Genomic DNA, 20901 nt, shown 5'->3' with positions numbered 1-20901 from the left:
CCTCATAGAAGCCACGCACAAGGCTCTCTGTCTGCTGCACGACACCCCTCTCAATCCTCCACTTCACCATCCTCTCGATGTACTCCTTCTTGTTCTTCTCTGTGACTGGGATGTTGGCACCCCCTGGCTTTAACTCTCGTTCGGTAATCTGAGAGCAAAAAACAAAAGGACTGATCATGCAATACTCTCGATGTTGTCAGACCATTGCTTCCAATGAGCCCCTGCCCTGGCTGGGCGCCTCCCGGGAGCAGGGGCTGAGGCACTAGCACAGAGCCCCAGGCACACACCGATGCACAGGGAAAACTGGGCACCGAGCTGATGCCTGAAAGCTCAGTGTTTAAAAATATATCTATTGCAAGGCTGAAAGTTAAGTTTTAAATCCTAATTTAAAAAAAAAAAGTCTTTTAAATGGAAACAAATTGGCTCCAGATTCCATCCCACTGTTATTTGACTGACAGAAAGGCATTTTCACAAATTCCTTTAGGGTTCAGAATCAACTACATATAGAAAGCCAGTATCTAAGTCAAGATTTACTTTAAGGAAGCAGAGTTACATTCAAGTGAATGTTAAATTGAGAACTTCTTTTCCAAAACATGAAATTCAGGAGGCCGGCCAAATATTAATGTCTAACTAAGAATATTACTCATGAACTAGTATACAATTTCTGTAAGAAGTCTTTTAACCAACTCTTCTACCAACTTTGAGGAAAAACAATACATTTTCAGACCTTCAGCAAAATATTGTTTACTTTCACTCAGCTTCAAAATCCATTTCAGTTCTTAAATATAAATCAGAGTTAAGTACAAAAGCCAATTAAATAATTCAATATTCTGGAATAGCATGGACTTTTAAAAGTTGTATTTTAGATCAGACATATTCTACTATGTTATATGGACATTTTGTTTGGAATAAAAAGAAGATTGTTTACAACACTCAAATAGTTGTAACAATTTGTAAATCAAAACATCTTAATCTGAAGTTGGTATTAGAATAAGCTTTGTAACCAAGATTATGGTAACTGTACATAAACTTGGGTTTAAACCACTCAACCAGCCTGAAATAAACAAGCATCTGATCTTAGCCACCGAATTAATGCTTCTCCAACCAATAGCCTTCAATTACCACACTTAGTCACCAGTTATTCAAACATACAGACCTGCCCAAAGACTTCTTCGTTCACAGTGAATGTGAGGTCCAGGATGTCGTGGATGTCATTGTCTTTCATCCACTGCAGGCTCTGGTGGAACTCTTCATCAAGGTATTCTAGATCACTCAGGTCACACAGACTAAGTTGACAAACAGAGAGAAACAAACATATAGGCATGCCATGGCCATTAGCAAAAACCCAGAGTCATGAGGGAAGAAACTAAGAGCCAATGACAAGAACAAGACCAACTAAATAGGCAACGATTTCTGGACTCTTCTTAGTCAAAGTCAGTAACCAAACCAGTGAAATAATTCAGAAATTTGGTATAAATTTTATCACTCAGTTTGTTCTTTCTTTTGCAGACACAGAACTGGAGGGGCAGAGTGGGTGCCATTTGCACAGTCACCCACAGTCAATGCCAGAGTCAGAACTGGAACTCGGGAGACAACTTGGGTTCAGTGTTCTTTGGCTTTGTTATACTACCTTAAAATATCATTCTCCTAATTAGAAATTCTGTGTATGTTTCTATGCTTTACTTTAACTTAGCTCCCCCTCCCCAACCCCGAAGACTAGATACTGTGATTCACATTCACATACACTCCCTTTTTCTTCATGGTTCTTACTCTTTCCATGATTCTGAAAACTGAAAGCCACAGTATCTCTCTACAATTATAATGGTTTTCTATATTTCTCTCTTCTTTTTTCATTCCCAAGAGATCTGCATGAGGTGGAGTTAATATCATATGTTGCATAAAGGTGGTAGCAATTGATTTGCTTTAGTTGTTTTGAAATTTCCTCCCATCAGCTCAATTTCAAAGACCCTTTTGTTTAGTTCAGTCTAAACATTTATTAGGCATCAACTAATGCCAAACATCTTAATAGCTATTTGATAAATAGTTACAGCCCTCAAGGAGCTAATAGTTTAGTTGGAGAGACAGGGACACAAATAGATAAGTTAATATGACATGATAAGTGGATAGCCTAGGTGGGTAAAGCTTTTTATTCGTACATCTTTTTTATATGTTACACTTTAATTTAAAAAAACATAAGTTCTATAAAAGGAGCTCCCATAACAAACATGCTGGACATTTACTTTGACCTGGATGATGCCTACCTGCAGGATTTTTAAAAGCCAGAGAGGTGAAGGGGAATGGATGAAGAGGAGGAGAAGAGGAAAAAGAGAGAAGGGAGCAGAAATGACAACCTGAACAAAGGACAAAGGGATGGAGTATACAGACATTCTGAGCATATCGGCAGCACCAGAGAGTTAACCACAAGTCCAGAGAATGAGGCTGGGAAGGCAGCTGGGAGCAAGCCCTGAATGCCTTTCTAAGGAGCTCAGTGATCCAGAGTACTGAAAGGTTTCAGGACAGGGAATGACATGATCAGACAGGAAGTATGAATTTGTTTCTCTGGAAGCCACACTGTGACTTAAAATGGGGAGAGGGGTGGTTATCATTAGAGGATGGAGCCCAACTAATAGTCCACAATAGTAATTTGGCCAAAATAAGATAAGGACTTTAATGAGGGCACAGCTATTAGGGTGGAGAGGAGAAGAGGAATTTAAGAATTATCCAAGAGGCAAATGTGGACTTTAGTCAACGGCTTTCCTAGGCAGTACAAAGAAGCATACCAAAAATAGGGGTGGCCAATGAACCCATGTTACAAGCCAACTCTGATTAAGTGGCAGTCTTGAGGGCCATGAATTGGAAAAATTCTTGAGGCCACAACGAGTTCAGCAGGAAAAAGTACCATAAATGATGTGTGACCCATACCATGGGAATGGGGTGAAGTGGGAGGTGGGGAAGAGCAGAATGGGCACTGTGTATTTAGCATCCCTGTTGGGAGGGTGTCCCCCAGTCTCTGACCAGAGTTGACTTGAGAGTGTCTGCACCATGAGCCATGACCGGGCACAGGGGAGAAGGTACATTATTAGGTCAGGAGAAATTGATGAGTTTAGTTTTAACCATGTTGGTTTTTGAGGTGCCTGTGAGACATACAGGAGGGAACTTTCAGTGTTGACCACTTGAGCCCGTAATTCAAGGGGGATCCAATCTTAGGATCCAGATTGGAGAGTCAGTAGGACATGAGACAGGTGTAGAGATTTCCCATGAGAGCACACAGAGAGAAAAGCAGGGGCGAAGAATGGAAGCTTCAGGAACATCGAGGTTTAAGGGCAAGTCAGAGGAGAAGCCCACTGAGGAGGCATAAAAGTGAAAGGAGAACCAGGAGAGGACAGTGTCATGGACGTCGTGATGGAAAGACTCAAGAGAAATGGATGGGGGTTGGAGCGTCAACAGAAGCGAAAGCAACAGAATGGTCCATTAAGATGAAAACGGAAAAGCTTCTTTAAAAGCTTCCCTAAAACTAACACAATATTATAAATCAACTGTATTTCAATTAAAAATTAAAAATAAAATAAAATAAAGTAAAAGCTTCCCTAGGTTACTGGCGGGGAAAAAGCCAGGCTAAAGTGTGCTGAGGGTATGTCAGCAGTCAATATAGACTGCTCTCTCAGGAAGCTTAAATGGGAAGATGAGAAATAATAAGGCAATGACATGTGAAGACGCAAATGGGCCAAGAAGAACCAGAGAGGCAGAAGGTCAGTGCCCAGTTGCCCAGGGCTCCACTGGCCCAGAACCGAAAAGGGAGGATGGTAGATGCTTACTACTAACCCTCTTTAAAAGCCCATTAGAAATACTTTGTTTTCATTTGAGGTCTAGGCTCCATCTTACAGATAGCAGATGCATGGCTTCGGTTAGGGAACGAGCTGGACAGGACCATGCAGTCATTCTGTGTTTTCTCATTGCAAGTGTGAGCGGCTACCCCCACAGACAGCCGCATTCTCCCGTTCGGCCTTGTAAATAACTGCCGATTATAGGAGAGAAACTGTCTGCTTTACATTTTACAATCATCGCAATCTTCCATTGTGATAACAACGAAGAAGAAGTTCTGTGAATGGTAAGTTTTCATCTGCCATCATAAATTACTGTCTTGCATATAAAGAGGTCTCAAGAAAAATATGAGACTGCCCACCTCCAACAGACAAACAAATGAAACAAAAGAGAATGAACATTTGAACCAAGAATAAGCAGCCAAAAGTTTGCATAAAGCAAAATGTAAAATGCATCTTATAAAGGACAGGGGCCTGTGAGTCACCAAGACTAACCCACAACTATTCTATTAATAATCGGCATTAATACCACAGGAATCCCAGTGCTGTGTTTGAAGTACAATTGTTTTGAAGAAACATGTGTTGCAACAAATGAGAATAAATTGTTTGGAGCTGAAGCAAAACAAAGGCTTTGGAGGTCAGACAGGAATAAAGGTTCAGAGAGAGAAAAAACTCAGTAATTGCATTTGAAACCATATTCATTTTAATAATCTAAACCCACTATTGTTTACTAATAACCAATTTGAGACAGTGAGCAGATAATTGACAATGACAAAAGACCCTTTTTGATAAAGGAAATATTACATTCTTAACATGCTAATTATACAAGCCACAAAAATACTCTTACATTCTGAGAAGAGCCTTATAAAAGGGCCGTGTGAAGAAGGCATCCAGCAAATACTGGTGAATTAGTGCAAGACCAAGGATCCTACCACTGAACCGGAACCTGTGAAGGAAAAGCAAGAGACAGCTCACACGTCATGGAGCAGATTCCGCATGGTTGTATCTGCTTTCTAGAATGCCTTCCAGCTCTAGCCACCTGAGTTTGTCCAATATTAATTGCCTATGAGGCAACCTGTTTCACTCTGATGTTGTGAGAGATACTGTTCTACCTTCACCCCATGTCAGCAACGTCCACCCTGTAGCAACCTGTGTGGCCAATGTGATTTCCCTGTTAGCATGTCAGTGAAATTTCCCCAAATCACTTCTAAGAAATGATGACAGAATGAGACCAGCAGTGGTGGGGAAAATATCCCCTGAGGGTTTGCTTGCATGAATATTAGCAAGATTTCTCTACTGCAAAGCTAGGATCAATTCCCTTTTGGGGAGAAGTTCAATCTCAGAGTGAGAAAGTTCCTGTTCCCATTCTCTCTCAGACCCCACTCTGGAGGAGACCATCACCATCCAAGAATTATGCATGTGTACACTTGACAGAGTTTCCCCCTGCGACATTCTGTTCTCTAAAATTTCAGTGATCAATCCTATTCTGAATCACTTCGGAAACTTATCTTTGCTAAATGACTGGATCTGCCAGCTGAGACGCGCATGTATTTTCTTTTTCACAAGTGTCCAAGTTTCTAGCTCTTTGAAAGTCTGATGCCTTCCAAAAGTGTAAATCCACACGGAGGTTCCTACTGTCCACCTGCAATCTTAGTGTTAGGCAACCATTTTAAGATCGATGTCTCGCAGTTTTGTTTTCCTTTATTTCCACTTTTGTTAGCATAACTGCAACAGCTACATTTAGGAGGACTCCAAATCATAGTTAAACGGAAGTTCACTTGAAGACTAAGTCCTAAAACTTAATGCCCTCCACCCACAAATATTAACCCCATGATTTGAAGAAATTTTTTCCATGAGTCCTACTCATGGGCGTTTTGTTGTTGTTGTTGTTGTTGCTATAGTGAAAATGAACAGGAACAAGCAAACAGGGGTTATGAAGACACTGCAAGTCTATGAATGCAAGGATGTAAAAAAAATGTTAATGGAAAGAATGCAATTTGGGATTTTCAGAATAAACAATTCCCAGATGGGAATCTTACACCAGTTTTCCTTGATTTTGTGTGAAAAATTAGGAAAGGGGCAATTCCTGGCTACAAAACTTCAAGTGGTCATGAGGGTAAGTGGCCAGCTGCTGGGACTCCACACTCCTGCCTGCCTGCCAGGGTTCCCTTCTGCCATCAGTTCCTCCGGGTCACCCCTCCCTCCCTCCCACTGGAATACCAATACTTAGACCGGGCGGCCAGCTGCTCTGCTCCTCCCTCAGTGTTAGCCACTTCCCCAGAGGCTGCTCTAGAAGCCGCCTGGCCCCTGGGTCAGGACCTTCCCCTACCCACCCACACCCCAGAGCTCAGGGTTGCCTAAAGCTGCACGGAGGGATTTAGGGTCTTGCCAGGGACTTTGTCTGCAGCTTCCTTTCAATGGGAAAACCCTTTTGAATTCTACTCGACTCACTTAACATTGGCCTTATGGAACATAGTCTATTCCTAGCTCGGAGACTTGTCTGTATATTAAATCTGACAATACCGACAAGAGTCAAATGAAATGTTTAACTGAAAATCTGATATTCTCCAAGGAAAAAACTGTTTAAAAAAAAAGTGGGGGTTCCCATAAAAACTAATATCACAGAAAAGCAGCTAAGAAAAGTGCCAGGGAGAAATACTTACCACTCATGGTGATTGTCTACAAAGGCAGACATGGGGCTTATTTGTACTGTGTATGTGTCATTGGCTGAATATTCAAATAAGCCATAGTACGGGTTAAAGAGTTCTCTGGATACGAGGAAGAAAAACTCTCTGGAAGGTCCACTGTAATCCAGCCTTTAAAACATCCACAGAAAGAACAACCAGTTATTATTTTTTTGTATTTATCAGGCACATTTTCTACAGACCTCAACTTTCTATGTAGAACACTCATTACCAGTCTAATTATTCACCACCAGGATTGTCCAAAACAAACTGAATGATCATGATTCTTCATCTCATCCATGTTTTGACCCAGGAGAGTATAATGGACATGTATACGGAGCATATTCAAAACTAAAGCTACACAGCAGATAATGGATGAAATAGGCTATATCCTAGTAATCTGATTGTATAAATATGCATTAAAAGGTAAATAATTTAAATGCCTGGAGCCAGGTTATGGGGAGAGGCAGCACAACGGGAATGCGTTATTTAAGAGGACATCAGCTACCCACACCCATGGGACCTGGAGTCCTCGTGGATTTCTGAAACACTTTTAAATGGGGAAGGGAGAGACTTAGTGAATTGATGGGAGGTTGTTACAAGGCCTCCTAGGGAGATCAGAGGCAAAAAATGGAATGATGGGGTTAAGGGAAAACTTTAAATTATAAAACCCCAGGGAAAATTATAGACAGGAAAAATGAGGGTGTCTAAAGCTTTCTCAGGAAGGCATTCGGAGGGGAGGCTGAAACTCCAGCACCTGAACTGCAGTGCAAATTCCATTTTACTTACCAAGACATCAGGGTCAAAGTAAAATCTGAGAAATGAGTGTGTTAGGTTTGAGGAATGTCAAGTGGCCAACAATGCTGAGAGCAAAAAAAGGAGTCAAAAGAGAGGTTTGCAATAAAACAATGTGATATGCTCAATTTAAAATGAAAAATACTAAGTGCAACTACTCTATGATAGAAAGTTTACGCATGGGCTCAAAGACAGGAAAAAATTCTAAAGGGGGAATGAAAGCAACAGATAAGTTGGGGTGGAAGGATTTTATAAGACTTCCTTTGTTCATCCTATTTTTTTCTTCTTATGGAATTTCCTTCATGGACATTATTGTATTTTTTTTAATATATAAAAAATGAAATCATCTGAGTTTTGTGCAGTGATGAGACTGTGTGATAGAGAAAAGGATCCTATTAAAGGTGGAAGAGGGAGCTGAAGGACTAGTGAGAAAAATGAAAGGGCCTTTATTCGTCTTAGTTGAGAGTTCTGTAGAGTTTACTTAGAGCAGCTATCCACAGACTGCTTTCTCGTTTCACCATATCTGAATATACATACACTGTTGTTTATTTAATACTTTGAATTTCTTGCTTTCCAATGTAGCCTTGTCTTACACAACATTTATGAAATGATGACATGCTCACTTTACAAACATTAAAACAAAAAAAAATGTTCCAGTCTGTGTGACAGCTACAACCACCTCACACCTCGCCAGTCCACACTGCACTTTGTGCAGACTGACAAGAAACCTACGTGTACAAAAATGCAAACACAGCAGACTCTTAGGGCCAAAGAGCACTTAAGGTGACCGTCGGAACTGCCCTCAGGGCAGCTGAATATCATGTGGCTATCAGGTGATCACCAGGAGCCATGGGACTATGCGCAGATTACCCTGGGGGCTCCCAAAGCAGCATCCGGCTGCCTCCCGGGTGCAGTGACGTGGACTGCCCCCCTCCTTGTGCTGAGACCAAGACAGCTTCCGGTGGCTTCCTTCCACTGTTCTAGTTCTGCTCTCTGACACCACCAAGAACAAGGAGAATACTTCTTCCACTTGAACATTCTTCACATACCTAGCGGCTTTCTTCAAGCAAATATCTGAGTGCCTATTACGTTCCGGGTACTCATCTAGATGGTAAAGATGTGACGTTTTTTCAAAAGTCATTTTCTCCAAGAACTCTAAGCTCAGCAGTTTCCATATCCCTGGCCTCTGTCCCCTCCTGCCCCCTCCCCACTCCTGAGCATTGTCACTTCTTTAACTGCCTCTTAACGGCAGGGTAGGCAAGTCCCTCGCCATGCTGTCCTCTGCTCTGGACAGTCTCCAGGTGTCAAAGTCTGACCTAAGGGGTGGTGTCTGAGACTGATCACAACACTCGAGGTGTGGTCTCATCAGCACAAAACTTAGAAAGGGCTCTTGCCCTCTCTTCCTGGATGCTTTTCTCCACTAAAGCAGTTTAAAGTCACCCTGCCCTGTGGGGCAGTCACTTAGTTGACTCATAATGAGCTAGTCATCAGACCAAACCTTTCACCTATGCTGCACCTTTAACCTAGACTCTCCCATTCTGTCTGCAGGTCGATGTAGCTAGCACCCAAGTGCTAGATGTTATACTTTGCCCTAGAAAATTTCACTTTGTGAGCCTTAGTCCTTGATTCCAGACAACCTGGGTCCCTGTGGATGCAAAACATCTCTCTAAATTTCCTATCAATGGGGAATTTCCTCAGCAGACCTCTGTGTCTTTCAGGAAACAGAGAATGCCAGCCAAAGGCATCTGAGAAGTCATTTTGTCTATCCCCTCATTTCACTGAGGAGAAGACGGAGGCTGAAGGAAATCACTAACTTGCATCAAATAAAAGCTGCAGTGGAAGATCCAGGCCTTGCCACAGGTTTCCTCGCCCCAGGTTTACTCCTTACAGCCCACCCTTCAGTGAATTTTAAATATTCATCCAGACGAAAAACAGTGTTGCTTACAGAGCAAAGGTCAGCAAACTATGGCCCTAGGGCCAAAGCTGGCCCACCCCCTGTCTTTGTAAATAAAGTTTTATTGGAATGTAGTCACGCCCATTTGTTTATGTGATGTCTGGAGCTGCTTTCCTGCTACAATGGTAGGGTTGAGGATGTGCAACAGGAATGTACGGCCTGCCAAGCCTGAAATATTTACTATCTGGCACTTTACAGAAAAAGTTTGCAAACTCCCGTTACAGAAGAAAGTAGGTGAAAAATGCTATCTTATTCAAATACCTGGCTTATTCTAAATCCTCTCTAGTGAAGATCACTGCAGGGAAGCCTACGATGATGCCAATATCCTAGGGTGTATGCAGCCTCCAGGCACAGTCACAACTTCTAAGCACTAATGGCAAGCGAGCCCTGGTCTGCAGGGTCCCGCGCGGCAGGGGCCTTCAGACACAATCAAGGCACGGGATGATAAGGATCACAGACAGCCGAAATATGAGCCAAATACTTTATGAGTCAGTTTTCTTCAGACAACTGATTTAAGTAAATTGAGGTCTGAGCTGCTTAAAATTAAATGGTGGCATTTAGTTAGAAATAGCAGGTTGACTCTGAGCTTCAACTCTCAGTATTTTAATAATACTGTCCTTCCCAGAGTGTATTATGACTGCCTGTGTGCCTGCCTCGCCCATACACACATCTAGACTGTAACCCTACTGAGGGCAGGGGACATGTCTTTCTCATTTTTATATCCCAAGTCCTTAGCCTGATACACGGTATGGGCTCAGTTTACACTGCTGAGTCACTGAGTGGAGCTGCCTGATACGCTCTCAAGATCAACAACATTTACATCGTTATTTGACAACTAGTAGAGTGAATAATTTTGCACAAGTTTGCCTCTAGGTGGTATATTGATTCAAATGTATTAATACGTTATGCCAATCCTTAACAGAAAATTCCATTTGCAAGCATTGTCAGAAACAGCTCAAGTGAATTATGCTTGGAAAGCTTGGCCCTTGCCTTTTCCAAGTCTACTATTTTCTACTGTGGTAAAGTCTGTTAAAACAACAAACATGGACCTTGCTGATTGTTTCTTTTTTTTTATGATAATAGCTGAATCTTGCTAAAAATTAAATGAATGTCCCCCAGCAAATGTTCAATTGTTAAGTTGCAAAGTAAAACTCTTTTTTTCCCCCCTAAGAGAGAACAAAGCTAACAGTTCCTCTAGGAAGAAAATGTGTCTTCCTCAACTGGTCAGCTTGTATCTGCTGTGTTTTTTAACTCTAGCAGCCCTGATGGAGCCACTCTAAGGCCAAGACAGTTTTAAAAGTTCAATTTGACTATCACCTGAAATTCAGAACTGCATATATGAGAGCAGGTTGTCAATTACAAGTTACAGATGTCGATCTAATTTAATAAGACGTGTCCCAGCAGGGTACCTCATGCCTGGGCTTCCTGTAATGTCTTAGCAACCTCTTCCATATAAATAGTTAATATGACTCATATCACAGGGATCATTTGTTACATTCCTGTTTTGCCAGTTAGGTTGGTTCCCCAGCTAAAGGCTTGGCACAGAAATACAGAAACTCCGGACAACGGGTGTGCAGCCACACAACAGCTGCATCTGAGGGCATTTCAGAATAAGCACAGATGTCTTTGGGGTGGCAATGTCATCTTGAGCCCCGTGAAGTGCTGATAAGGCATTTTAAACACCATCCTGTTGCTGGGCTGACACCACCCAAGTTGCTAATAGCATCCCATATTTGCTAAAATAAGTAATTTTATCCCCCTGTTCTTTATTTTCAGCTAAAAATGGCCTAAAACCAAGTATTTGAAAGGCAATAAACTATAAACTGAAAGCAGGTGATGGCACTGGAAAGTCATACTACCATTTCCTGAAAGTTTTCTGGCAGACAGAAAGCCTTGCTCTCTTATCAGTCCAGGCACACATAGTCTGCACACCTTCCCATTCACCCTCAGATGTTTATAGCAGTGAGGCACGGGTTCTTGAGCCACTGAAGAAGGCCCGGCGGGTGAGTAAGGAATTCTGTGAGCACTTAATACGACAAAGTTTTACTTGGTGATACCCAGCCAGAGCCTGGACACAAAAGCACCCTTTTCAGTATGGTTTGGGTCATTAAGGTTATCCTGCAAATGTCCCTTTTTAGAAGAAGACAAGCAACACCATAAAATTTAACTTGAAGCTTTACACATTTCTGAGGAATAAATGGCCAAGCCCAGGACCCCAAACAACTTCTCAACCAATCAGATGTAAGAGCTGCTGGTTATTTCATAAGCCTCTGACCCAAAAAAACCTTTCAGATCTCATCCTCCCTAGCTGCTTTCATTTGCTCATTTAAGGAGAAATATCTCAGGAAGAGATCGCCTGTTTTTAAACCCCCAAAATAAAACTGTTTGCACATGTCCCCTCCCTAGTCCAAGGGTGGCTTTGCAAGACAGATGACTGATGTCACATAGATGGCACCTTACATACAATGAACTCATTCTTTCCTAAAGAAAGGGGCCTTTTATAGAGTTGGCTGTGGACAGGAAAAAAAAAAGAGGCGAGGCAATCACAGTGTAAACATCCTCTCCTTATCCAGGCCATTATTTCCTTACTTGTTTTGGGTACTAAGAAACGAAGGTACACCTGAAGCTAACACAATATTGTGAATCAACTATACTTCAATTAAAAAAAAAAAGTAAATGGCCCAAGATGCCCTATCAGAACACAAGTGTCTACCTGGCTAACTTTTGACACCATAGCAGCTTTAGCTGCTAGGACTTTTAATTCAGAAGAAAGTAATACACTGGAGAATATGTGGCTCTCCACTGGCTCCCTTCCTAAAGAAGCAACTTCGAAGCAGACAGAGAGGCGAGCAGAGTATGCAATTTCCCGCCACATTCAGTCAGAATGATTCAGTTTCCAGCCACTCCACCACTGCTGACCTCCCATCTCCCACTCTGCAAGAGCAGATAACCAGATTAAGTTGGGTGGAAATTTTAATGACTAGAACCAAACCTCCCACTCTGACCAAATTAAATCAGAGTGGTTTGCTTAGAAACTGTCTACTTTTCATAAAAAGCCAAGCATAACATGAAGCATTATTTTAGCAAGATATAATAATTAGTTGTCAACTAATATATTTACATTAATAGGCTCCAGAATTATTTTTATGTTTTTTCACAGAATACAGGCATCTCTAATATTCTGGGGTTAGTCCTACCTCACATGGAATTTGTAGTCATCTTATAAATTTATGACTATAAAATTTCCCATCATTTCTCTTGGCTCAGCTCTTCCATTTCAGGAACAAGCTAAATATCATATTTTAAGACTTCTGCAAAGAAACATCTTAAAAGTGGAGCTGAAGTCTCTGGGTGAATCTGCTAATTACCACCTTTTTGGAGTGCAGGCAAATGCATTACTCTTAAAAATAAATCCCTTTCTCTTTATGCCTTCACTAATCTAGTATAAAATAAAGACCCTGATTACGACAGGTCAAAAATACAATCAGTGAGATGGTATCGATAAGAATTGCAAAGTAGTATTCCCTGATAGATAGCAAAGTTGACCTTAGCAACACAAAATAATACTCTATACATACCAATCTCTCTACTGCTTTGGACTTTCCACCGAATTAACTGTATCTACATTCTTATTTCTCTACTGACCTCAAGTGTAAAAGGAAGTATGCATAAACCAAAAATTACCCTGGTGGCAACCACTTATCAGACAACAAAGAAATAAGAAAAGTTGCTCAGGGAAGCATTTTCTAAATCTCCCCAAATTCTGCCACTATATTTCCTTTTAATAAATGTTTTACTTTAGAATAGCTTTGGATTTACAGGAAAGTTGAAAGATCATAGGGAGAATTCCTGTATACCTCACACCCAGTTCCCCTCTGAGGAAATCTTACATTAGTATAGTACTTTTGTTACAATCCATGAACCAGTATTGTTACAGTATTAACTAAAGCCCATACTTTATTCAGATTTCTTTTGTTTTGACCTAATGTCCCTTTTCTGTTCCAGGATCCCCTTCGGGATGCCACATGACATTTAATTGCCAGGTGTCCGTAGGCTCATCTTGGCTGTGACAGTTTCTCAGACTCTTCCGGTTTTTGATGACCTTGACAGTTTTAAGTAGCACTGATATCTTAGAGAATGTCCCTCAGTTTGGATTCATCTAATGTTTTCCTCCTGTGTTACGTGTTTTGGGGAGGAAGAGAGTAAAGTGTCATTCTCAACACATCATGTCAAGGGGACGTACCATCAACACAACATTTCACTGTCGAATTTAGCCTTGATCACCTGGTTACATGTCTGTCAGGCTTCTCCACTACAGATTTACTTCTCTTCCCCCTCTTTCTTTTCATACTGCACTATTTGGAGGAAAGTCACTATGTACAACTCACGGTTAAGGAACAGGGAACTGTTCAGAATTTTTGTAAATCTTCTGCACAGGAGATTGGTTTATTCTCCTTATTTATTCAACTGTGCATTTATACCTCTATGGATATTTATTTTATACTTTGGGGTTCTGATCCAAACTGCTTTATTTCCTTGCTCAGCTTATTCCAGCGTTGACCTCTGGGGGCTCTTTCAGTTGGTGATTGTGTCCCTTCAACATCACCGCGGGCTGTCTGAGCTCTTCTGTGCTTCCTGGCACAAGAGCTCCAGGCCCTGTCCCGTGTATTCCTGCCCAGTCCTAGAGTCAGCCATCTCTCCAAGGAGCCCTGGTCCCTTTTATTGAAGAATGCCAAGATCTGGGCATTACGTGTGTATGTTTTTAAATACCTATGACTAGCCCCCGACCAGAAGAACTTACAAAATGGCACATTTTGAGGGCATTAGAATTAACAAAGACAAGAAAGTAACAGAAAACTCCAGCTCCATGTTACAGTTCCACAGAAAATTCTAGGTCGCTTTTCATTTTGGACCCTGATTATAATCCAGAAAGAAATGTTATGAACTTTAATTTTAATGTAAGAAGATGGCAAAGGCTAAAATAACTTCTTAATTCTATGCTGTTTTACAGTTTCTATTTTTTTCAGTATATATACTTTGTTAACCTTTCAAACAGCATTGTGTATTTTTAATGCCTTAACAGCAAAATAGTCTCTAGCTAATAATCTATATGGATGATACTGACATGATAAAGCCATGAGACCAGAAATTATCGGGCCTTATTTCAGCTTCAGTAAGCCATAGGCAGAGGGGCCTGATTAAGAGATTGTCCCTGAGGGCTGAGGTCACACCTCAGAATATCCTCCCCCTTATTTTCCTTCTGGAGTTCCAGGAAGAAGACAGGTAATGGAGGCAGGAAACATTTGGACATGAGTGGCCATCAGATACAGAGGTATCAAGCCTCACTCTGCCTGGGCCTCCTCCCAGGAACGGATGTCAGTTCAGACCATGGGGAGACTGTCTAAGCATGATCAAGCATGATAAGCATCTGTTCTAGTCATACCTAAGTCCCAGGGCTTCCCAAGACTCTTGCCTACATGTCTACGATCTCCGCAAACTGTGGCCCAACAGGGACGTCAGCTGGAGTTCTAGGGGAGGAAAAGCATTCTCATCCAAACCAGACTGGTTATGGAAGGAAATGCTTGGAATCCCATGCATACCTGTGATGAGGCTAAAAACATTTGCCTTCATTTTCAATTGTGCACCTGCATCTTTAAGTCAACGAACAAAAGCCACAAGTCCATTAAGGCATGTCAGCAATAAAGGCTCGAGTCTCAGGCAAGCTTCCCAAACTCTGTTACATTATACTGTTCTCCCATATAATATTTTACTTTAATCTGGTCACAGCTGGGAGACTATACAACAGTATATGTGATAAGAGAAGTTACAGGTCACTAGCTGGAATAACAAAAAGATCTGTGGGTAGGAAAGAAATTCAGACAGATCAGAGTTCAGGAGTTTTGCCTACATCCCAGTGTAGGTCTGAGAATCCTGGATGAAAGACAAAAGGCCTAATTTTGAATCTCAGTTTTGCAACTATCTAGTTCTGTTAGCAAGTCCAAATTATTTTTTACTTTGGAACCTCTGTTTCATCAACCACATACCAAATGATTGACTCAGTTAACTATTATTACTATGACACCCTAATCTAATATCCCTTATTCGGGGGAAAGCCTGAGAGGGGCAGCCTTAAGATGATCCAAGTTGACAGGAGACAGAGAGCTAAGGACCAGACAGCCAGAGTGCAGGCAATCACGTGGCATTTTAAAGTTCACTCCAGGAACGTCTGGGCTACAAACAAGAGGCTGAGACTCCAAACCTACGCCTGGGATGAGAAGAGAGGAAGGGGTGTGGGAGAAATGAGAGCCGTCATTTTCTGAAGGGTCACAGAACCACTGCTATGCCTACTTGGAGGCAAGAAACACAGTGTAGGAGTCTGCACTCCCTCATTTCCTAATCCTTCTCTGTGTGAGCACACTCACGGAAGAGTCACAGAAGGTTGGAGATGTTTATGGCAGGTAGTTATTTTGGTAGATGTGCTGCCGTCCCAAAGGGAGAGAAAAAGTGAGGACAGAGACATAAGAACCAAAGCCCAAGAGCTATTGCTGGAAAGGTTTCCTGCCAGAACAAGAGGATCCTTTTCTTCCTCCCTCTTTTTCTTTTCCTCGATCTCTTTTTTATTGGCTTACAATATTACATTAGTCTCAGGTGTTCAACACAGTGACTCCGTATCTTTATACATTATGAGATGACCACCACTGTATGTCTAGTCACCACTGTGTCAGCATACAAAGTTGTTACAGTATGACTGACTATATGCCCCATGCTTTACGTTACATCTTGTGACACTTATTTTACAAGGAATTATGGAAATCTGCACCCCTTAATCCCCTCCACCTATTTCGCCCCTCCCCCTCCCCCGCTCCTCTCTGGAGAACGCTAGTTTCTAAATCGTGATTCTGAAACTGAGCTTATTGAACAGGTGGAGCACGACTGACGTGCACCCCAGGGCGGAAAACAGGAGCCCAGTCATTACAATGCAATTCCTTGTTTGTTCCCTCAAAGGCCACTTTTTCCCTTTAAAAGAAAGAGTTCCAGAAAGAGGAAACCCAACCAGCTTCTGCTCCCAAAAATGATATGTAGTGATGAGTTTTTAATGAAAGAATTTCTCTGTCAAGTGATTTAAAAACCAGAGGAAGCCGAGAGGTTGCAGTGTAAGAGAACAGCACTTCCTGCCAGGAGAACTTCCTGCCTCGGGCAGCCACAGCTGACGCCTGCGGGCAAACAGCCGCTGCCCCAGCCACAGCAGCCGGTGCTGCGCAGGCGACTTCTCCGAGCCACTCACCCTTCCTCCCCGACGAACGTGACATACAGCTTATTTCTCTGCAGGTCTTTTCTGGAATAGCCCATAATCTGATTGAAAGCATCTTCGAGTAAGTGATCTCTTCGGATAATTAACCTGTCCGTAAAGAGACAATTTGAAAGACACGGATTATTTCCTAATCCTTCTCTTGCCAGAACCGGGCACTTGCCACGTGATTGCCATGGACCGTAACTAACGAGGCCAAAAGTGGAGTGACTTGCGGTCGTGGCTGTCTGCGATGAAGCGCCCATCGGTCCTGAAGTCATAACAGCATTAGCAAAAGTGACATCAGAGAATCATTGGTCAACAGAGCGCCCCACCTAAGACCTGTGAAAACGACGTAAGAGTCCTTCCTGAGCCAGCAAATCAGTTTTTCCCAGGAGGAAAATGATTATAAAACAACACATAGAAAACACCTCCCATTTTTGTTTAGTACAGGAAGAGCAACCCCATGAGGTGACGTTTTAAGCCTGAATGCACCTAGGCCAGGACTTCAGTTCCTAAGTGCCCAGAGAGATGGCTGTGAGAACAAAGAGGGCATGGAAATCCTCAGCGTCCTCCAGAGCAGAGGCATGCACTGTTGTACTTAGTTTAAAGTAAGTGAATCTTGAGATTCCCTCAGTGACAGATACAAATGAATGTGACTTGTGGCTGACTGATCTACTCTGTGACAATGATAATTAAAATTATCCTTAAACAGGTATCAACTGGCTCTTATTGCAAATAGCAATGGAAAGGGAGATGGTACAACAAGACCATCACAACTGAAGCTCAGAGAGGTATGGCGTTTGGGGAAGGCTGATGTTTTTTGAGGGTGATGAAAGGGGAACCTGTGAGTTTAATCGAGCAAGCCCTGCGTGAGGGGCAGTGAGCCATGGCATTGCTGGGCTGGGAGTTGCTCTCAGGCACCTGGATCATTCATGGTGCTGCCTGCAGACCCTCCCTCCTCTCCTCTCTTGAGGGGCATAGTGATGTCCAGTGGTGACATGGGACAGGTGGAAGCAGGGTTGAAGGGAGTATGGGTAAGTAGGAAATTCAGATAATTCTATGCCAAACAACATGATGATGTTTCAATTTCCCCATTCCAAGGGAGGAGGACAAAGAAAGGCAGGAACAACATTCATGACATAGTCCACTGGACAAGTGAAGCTTATTTCACAGAAGGAAACAGAGCGGTAGGCCTGCACTCAGGTCAGCCCAGGAGACAGTGGTGTGCCACCCAGGACACTGTGATGGCCGCATAGCTAATGAACAAGCTGTAAGCCAACAAAGAGGTACTTTTCAGGAGAGAAAAATAAATCAGCTTTTAATTCTGTCTATGTTTTTACATGAAACGTGGTTGTCTCTTTCCTGTTTAACATTTTAAGTGTAATCATGCTTAATTCAAGAAATATGTTTTAGATGGCCCGGTAATTTACACATGCCAGAATAATTATGCTGACTAAAACAAAGGCTGGCCATCCCAAATCACAATTTCCTACTTTCCCAACTGCATCCCGTCCTTTTACCATCTACAAATCCTGTGGTTTGTATCACTTTGACTTACTTTAATTTCCCTGGGCCTTGTCCATATCCTTTAGTCTCTAACTTCCTGTAAAAGTTCCTTAGTTTGGCTTCAAAGTCTCGCTTGTAAGGGGCTGGAGCCCGGGCATTGGCACGCTGAGTACCTACAGCAAATCACAAAGAGAGGAGAGTGTGGATTTGTGTAACGATCTCATGTTCATCACATCACCTTGAAAAAATACTATCTTGGGGCTGAGACCACAGTTAACAAGCAAGATGAGGCAATACTTTTTCCCGCACTTTTCATCTCTCCAATTTGAAGGCTATTAACAGAGGTTAATCAGGACCTTAAGATGTCTTCCTTGTCGCCTTTTGGTTGATAAGAATAATCTCGTCCAAAGAGTTACAATGGTGTCCATGTGTTAGTCAAATATGTTCCCTTTTTCAGTCCAAACTAATATGAGTCAGAGTTACTCACGTCTAATGGTTACTGCTCAGGGTGGAATATCTTTGCTTGCTGCTGAGATGGTATCATGGCAATCAGACAGGAAGTTACAGTGTGAAAGTATGTGGTGCACAAAGCAAGAGCACTGAGCTTTAATACTTGGTGGAAAAACCCTACAAAATCTTCTTTCAGATATGCACTATAAGAAATATTGTAGACATATAATTACATACATTTCATATTGCAGGGTAGCATACTCTTGATAGAAAAACAGAATTTAGACATAGCTGCAGATGGCACACGGTTCCTGGTTGCACACAGCAAGTAATCCTGCTCTTTGTTGCATTCTTAATACATGCCAGGTACTGTGATTATCTACAGATTACATAAAGATGTTTTATATGTCATTCCAAATATCATTAATAAAATTAGTAAAAGTAACATTGTTTGTTCCTCTTTCCATAGAAAAATCTGGCTTTGTGTCACAAGCTGACTAACCAACCAGCCAGGATACAAAAAGGATGATGAATATGCGAATCAGACAGAACCGGGACAAAAACGCTGGATATTTCCACTAAACATTTCATAATGAAATCACTCTGAATGATTTCATTGAATGAGATGAAGTCACTCAATGAAAGAAATTAGAAAACAAAAATTGTGAAGCCTTGTGCATTACATACCACTAAATATTTCTTTAATGAATGACTCAACTGAGTGACAATTATTCATTCCTAATACTGTGCTGGTTCAGAAACAGATGCTTGAAATGAAGAAGGTGGGGTGGCTGGAAGTGGATGTCTTGGTTGGGAAGACAGAAATAAAACAAATCAAACAACTGGAGAATAAGTAAGTCCTAAACTAGATGGTAGACAAATTATTAAGCAGAGGAACAAAACTATAACCCTGAGGCTGTATACAGCTCTACTGATCTATTTTGTTTGCCACAAAATGTTTTGAAAGCTTTTAGACTAATGGCCAACATCGAAAAACCAGATTTCAAGTAAAAAAAAAAAAATCCAAATTTTCTCTAGAAAATTATTTGGGAATTCTTACAATAACTGGCTTGCATTTTCCTGGCTACAGAGGGCAGCTGCTCCATTAGATGAAGCTTGTGTGTCTACTGTGCCACAGCCACTTAGGGACAATGCATTCGAGATCAGTTTATAGAAAAGTAACAGTAAATGTATCTGAGATCAGTGTTACAGAAAAGTAACAGTAAATGTATCTGAGATCAGTGTTATAGAAAAGTAACAGTAACTGAGAATAAGTGCAGAGCAAGATGGGAAAGACTGCAGGGAGGAGCTGTTATTGGAACCGGGCCTTATAAACATGGGAGAATCCATAGTTTACATGGAAGCAGGGTAGCAAGAGCTGGAATAAGCATGTTCAGAAGACACCGAGGAGATCCCACTAACCTAGAGCAGAGGGGAAGTGCTGGGGTGTAAGTCAGACATTAAATCAGCCAGAAGGTTGGTGCCTAATTATGAGTGGAATTGAACAAAAAATTCTAGCTGAGAAATTTGGGCAGGATGCAGTAAGCAGTGGGAAGCCTTTATCGGTTCCTGAACAAGGGAGTAACATACAAGCGGTGCTGTATTTCAGAAGTGATTTTCAGAGTATGTTGAGTGGGTTAAGGGTGGGAAGGAGGAAGGACAGGAGGGAGGAGACCCAGTTGGGAGCCAGTGCAGCAATGGAGGCCTGAGGGGTGAGCCAGGAGTGTGGTGACTCAGAGAAACTTCTATAATGCGAAACTGGTTAACAGTGGATAAGCCAGGAAGAGAAACGGGAAGCTCCTGTGGTAATATAAAGCTTTTTAAACAATAACAGCAATTTGTTAAGTGTCTGCTATGCATTAGGGACCATTCACTTTACACAGAGGAGCTTGGGAAATCCGCACAAGTCTCAGAAGCAGGCATTATTATTATTATTACCACCATCACCACTTTGTAACTAAGGAAACTGAAGTCATACGCCACTGAATGACAGATTTAGGATCTGAGCCAGTTCTAGCTGATGCTAAAGCAGTGTGAGAAATGAGGCTGGTGGACAGCGGCACGTGAAGCTTTACACATATGAAGCTGGAGATGACAGCTATTCAGGTGGATGTACCCTACAGCATTTGAAAATATAGTACTGGAGGTCCAGTGTGAGATCAGGGCCACGTTTGTGGACTGAATGAGTCAGTGTGTGTATGGCACACTCTTTGTACAGTGCCTGATGCATAAGAATCCCACTGGAATCTTAGCTGTTTTATCTGCACAGCTATGAATACTAAAGACATGGAGATGCGTTGAGGTTTTAGGAATGGATTTTAAGAAAACTGGCTATGATCAATAATGTGTCCAGAGTTCTGTTGGCATGGTTACGAATCTTTTACCCGAAGAGATAAGAGC

General features: G+C 41.9%; 1 protein-coding gene across 5 annotated transcripts in view; it reads right to left on the bottom strand.

The window, feature by feature from the left end:
* Window positions 1–20901, bottom strand: part of HECW2 (HECT, C2 and WW domain containing E3 ubiquitin protein ligase 2) — a 336842-nt gene that overhangs the window by 22382 nt on the left and 293559 nt on the right. For all 5 annotated transcript variants that reach the window (XM_072961562.1, XM_072961560.1, XM_072961561.1 and 2 more), the window contains 6 exons: window positions 18104–18224; window positions 16540–16653; window positions 6485–6637; window positions 4669–4767; window positions 1157–1286; window positions 2–148 (listed from right to left, as the gene is read on the bottom strand). In XM_072961562.1, the coding sequence (XP_072817663.1) occupies window positions 2–148; window positions 1157–1286; window positions 4669–4767; window positions 6485–6637; window positions 16540–16653; window positions 18104–18224 (764 nt within the window). The remainder of the gene's footprint in view (window position 1; window positions 149–1156; window positions 1287–4668; window positions 4768–6484; window positions 6638–16539; window positions 16654–18103; window positions 18225–20901) is intronic.

The sequence above is a fragment of the Vicugna pacos genome, chromosome 5 (genome assembly GCF_048564905.1).
Source record: "Vicugna pacos chromosome 5, VicPac4, whole genome shotgun sequence".
Lineage (NCBI taxonomy): Eukaryota > Metazoa > Chordata > Mammalia > Artiodactyla > Camelidae > Vicugna > Vicugna pacos.
Note: the sequence above shows the minus strand (reverse complement) of the source record. Positions and strands in the feature narration are given on the sequence as shown.